This window comes from Trematomus bernacchii, unplaced genomic scaffold (genome assembly GCF_902827165.1).
Source record: "Trematomus bernacchii unplaced genomic scaffold, fTreBer1.1, whole genome shotgun sequence".
Taxonomy (NCBI): domain Eukaryota; kingdom Metazoa; phylum Chordata; class Actinopteri; order Perciformes; family Nototheniidae; genus Trematomus; species Trematomus bernacchii.
Window position 1 is genome coordinate 156,556 of NW_022987602.1, and position 4,307 is coordinate 160,862.

The window sequence follows — 4,307 nt, forward strand, 5'->3', positions numbered from 1 at the left end:
CCTCCCTCAGAAAGTCTTTGTATATCTCTCTGCTCAGATACTGATTTGTGTGTGTGTGTGTGTGTGTGTGTGTGTGTGTGTGTGTGTGTGTGTGTGTGTGTGTGTGTGTGTGTGTGTGTGTGTGTGTGTGTGTGTGTGTGTGTGTGTGTGTGTGTGTGTGTGTGTGTGTGTGTGTGTGTGTGTGTGTGTGTGTGTGTGTGTGTGTGTGTGTGTGTGTGTGTGTGTGTGTGTGTGTGTGTGTGTGTGTGTGTGTGTGTGTGTGTGTGTGTGTGTGTGTGTGTGTGTGTGTGTGTGTGTGTGTGTGTGTGTGTGTGTGTGTGTGTGTGTGTGTGTGTGTGTGTGTGTGTGTGTGTGTGTGTGTGTGTGTGTGTGTGTGTGTGTGTGTGTGTGTGTGTGTGTGTGTGTGTGTGTGTGTGTGTGTGTGTGTGTGTGTGTGTGTGTGTGTGTGTGTGTGTGTGTGTGTGTGTGTGTGTGTGTGTGTGTGTGTGTGCGCGCGCGCAGGTATGTGATGGGAAGCTGTCAGTCCACATCATCAAGGGAGACCACCGCTCCTTCCTGCAGGGGGAGGGGGTGGAGTCCATCAGCTCCATCATCCACAGCTCCCTGTCTGACGCCCCAGCCACACCTCCACCTGCATACTAACACCACAACATTCCCAACATGTCTGACTCCAGTTAGTTCAGGATGTGGACCTTTAACCTCGTTAGAATAACACACAGCATGTTTCAGTCCTGTGCCATTTTGCCCTACATTCCCTAATGCACCTTCTCAAATCTCATTGCTCAATTCAGGCAATGGACTCACTCTCTTACCTATCAGAGCTCTTATCTTCCTGTCGGGCGTGTAAAATGGTGCCGTCAGTTAATACCTTAGCTATTCTAAGATAGGTCTCCCTATGTTACTGTATTTCATTTACACTTTTTTTGGATTGTAGCAGGAATCCCAATTTTAATTTCTTATCATGAGCCAGCTATACAGTGGCCAATAACTAATTAGTTAGGAAGTTATTAAAAAACGACTGTTCTAACTACTGACACAGGCTTTTTTCAAAGCAGAATCCAAGAAAATTAGGATTTTTTTTCTATTTAGGGAAGAATATGCAGTATGAATTCCACAACACGAAATCATTCATTACATAACATGTTTGTACAGGCTCCTTCCATCTATTTATAAAATGACCAAGCAATACTCAAAACTATCAGGCTTCAATGGAAGACAAACTGAGAGCAGTTTAAAAAGGTATGTGTATCTGTAGCTAACAGCAAAGCAGGCAGACATAAATACTTAAGTGTCCCATTTCTTACCGTTTTTATGGAGGAAATTGGCAAATGATATCTTAACTGTGAGTAGACCAGCTCCTACAGCATCTGCTCAGATAGAACCAGTCTCCCAGGGACTTACAAATAATTTGGCATCTCAGGAACTCTTTTATTTTCCTCTAAATGTCTCCCATACAGAGAATTGGACGGCTATTAGCTTCTGAGTTTGACAGTAATAGAAGCATGTGTAAAGAGCTCATTGGTCAATCCCTGTGTTACTTTGTTTTTCAGTGACCAGACATTGAATCTATATCAAACCAAGTGTTAGGTTCAAGGCTACAATGAATATCATGCACATATCAACGTGTTACTCAGAACATCTGGCTCTGGAGAGCGCAGTGTGGACATGGTGTGTTCAAAAGAGACATGTGTTTAAAGGCTGCCAAGAAGTATTTTGGTTGTAGCTCAGCAGGTTATAAGACTTTCTTTCTTAATCCTAGTATCCTCCTGTTATGACCAGATAACATTGACCCCCAAATGACTGTTACAAACGTATCAGTAAATCATTTGCATGTATTTGAATGACCAGTACACTTCATTGCTGGATGAATTCGTTTTTGGCATTATTGATTATATATTGAAATAAATAAGGGAGCTATGCCAGTAAATATCATTCAATAATGTATTATTAACATGTCTAAATGGTAATAGATTGTCTTACACACCATGTTACACCTGTGCTTCTAACATCACAACAACTATACAAAAGAATGTAGCCTAGCATAGCATGAGAGGCTGGCTCAGTAACAGTATGAACACACGACCCTGTTACACTGCCATGGGAAACGAAATACTTCTGGACTGGCAAAAGATGACCTGATAGTATTGGTTATATGGACATTTGGAGTCTTTTTTTGTTTTATTTTGTATTTATTATATTTTATTTTGTCCAAAATAAATGTGTTTACCTGTGTCAGAGGTAGCAATCATATCACTTTAAAAGTGTTGCTGTTGGTTTCATAATGTGTTGCCTTTATGCAAAGCAGGTTGTTAACGGTTACAAACAAATGATGGAAAGCATCCTAAAACTAAATATGTGTATTAATGTAGTGCATACAGTTGCTAACAGTGTCATTAAATACTTAAAAAATATATTGATAAACCATTCTGATTTGTAAAACAGATGGTTCTGACATGACATGCTGAAAAAACACGTTCAAATTCAGTCTATTTTCAAGGGATTGTTTTCATTTGTTTTTATCAATTTCCCTTAAATACTATTATGCCCTGGTACTAATGAAAAATAGGTACTAATTTTTGTAACAAACTGTTATTATTTGTATCCTGCAGTACTAAAAACAATGTGTAGAAATGAAGATGCTGCATTACAAGATGGATAACTCGTGACGGGGCTTACCTTGATTCATAAGGCAGTGTTTATGAAATAGACACACTGATCAGCAAACAAGGAAATAATAATATCTGATAAGGTGAAAGGGTCTGTCCAGGCACATTTTTCCCAGCTTACAAACGTGTTACTGATTGACTTCTGTGTGAACACAAGGTGTTACTGAGGGCCAAAACTAGTGACTGTTACAGTATTTGGATAGTGAATAGGTACCTTAATGTGTCACTAAATGCTGTATCTTTCCTTAAGTCAGCTGTTAGGTTGTGAATGACTACTAAGGCCGCTGTTGTATTAGGACACAACTGATCTAGTAGGGGGATCTCCTCTTTCCTGGGGTCTTTGCTGGAAGGCCTTATCCTCCCAGAGCTGTCTCTGACTCCCATGACCCTCACTTAATTTCATGACCCCCCCCGCAGCAGTCAGCGCGACCTCTGAGACCTCCACCTGGTCTATGAAGAGTCTGCTGACTGGAGGCAGACGTGGGGAGTGATTGCTGTGAAGAGGAGAAGGAAGAGACAGTGTATGCTCATCTCTTATATTATTGTAATATTTCCAGTATTTTTTTTGTTATGACTAATAAAGGCATCTCGCTAATAAGTGTATGACTATTTTGTGTTTTTCCAAAAATTCAACATGTAAAGGGAGATAAAGAATATGTGAATGTGTGGGCATTCTACAGGGCTTACTGTTAATGTATACTGTGAAAACAGCTTAGTAAAGCAAAGCAAATGACATATGTGTGTGTGCAGGTCACATTTAGATTGAAGAAATGTGGTATTAATCAGCTTTTCCAATTTACACTATGGTAGAATGAAGTCACATGTTCTATGTTTGAATGTACATAGGTCGATTTAGTGTCCAGAACCCATGTTTTTTAAGTTCTTTTTTTATTATTATGATTATTAAATGTTTAGTATTAGAGTCCCAGATGAGGCTACTGATCCACAATCCTTACAGTCATGTGGGTTTTCTATGTTTTTCATCAAGAAGCTTAAGATGAAATAAAATAAATATGAACACATTTATTGCAATATCTAAAACTAAATCTGTAGACAGAGCAACTGCGCCATGCAGTGATTAGAGTGGAATCTACATTATCAGAATATATTGTAACACAAAGTATGTCACAGGTTGCAGTTAACAGAAAGGTCACTACATTTCATGAATGAAATCAAAAATATTATATACACCTTAAGAGACAATGTTCCCCAGACAGTAAGGCCTAACATGGTATTACACCGGGCGTGGATAAACCATGGTGTTGAACTATTGTTTTAGCCTATCAAGTTTAGTTTTTGGAACAAATGTCATTTATTTCAGACTCAGTTAGATCAGGTGGAGGCGTTTAAAGGTGACATGCACATTTTGAGTGGGACTGCATTAAAATAAAAGGAAACAATAGTCCTTTGTTAGAATATCTGGGAACTCGATTCCTTCTGCTCACAAGAAGAGCTATTTACCATCTTTACCATCCCATGGTAGAGCACATTCTTTAAAAAAAAGTATTTTTTAATAAATTACTACTCCAAAATGTAGCTTTGAGGTGAATTGTATGATTATATTTGCTTACGCTAGGGGGCAGTGAACGCCACGTAGCGTCTAGCCTGCCGGAAATAGAAACAGAAACAGGACGTGACGAA

The 4,307-nt window shown here is 39.1% G+C and overlaps 1 protein-coding gene across 1 annotated transcript in view; it reads left to right on the forward strand.

Moving 5' to 3' along the window:
• The window catches only part of fasn (fatty acid synthase), a 36,978-nt gene extending 33,712 nt beyond the window's left edge, over positions 1-3,266 (forward strand). Inside the window, exon 41 of the mRNA XM_034130716.1 lies at positions 502-3,266. Within this exon, the coding sequence (XP_033986607.1) occupies positions 502-642 (141 nt within the window). The 3' untranslated portion in view covers positions 643-3,266. The remainder of the gene's footprint in view (positions 1-501) is intronic.
• The last annotated feature ends 1,041 nt before the right edge of the window (positions 3,267-4,307 follow it).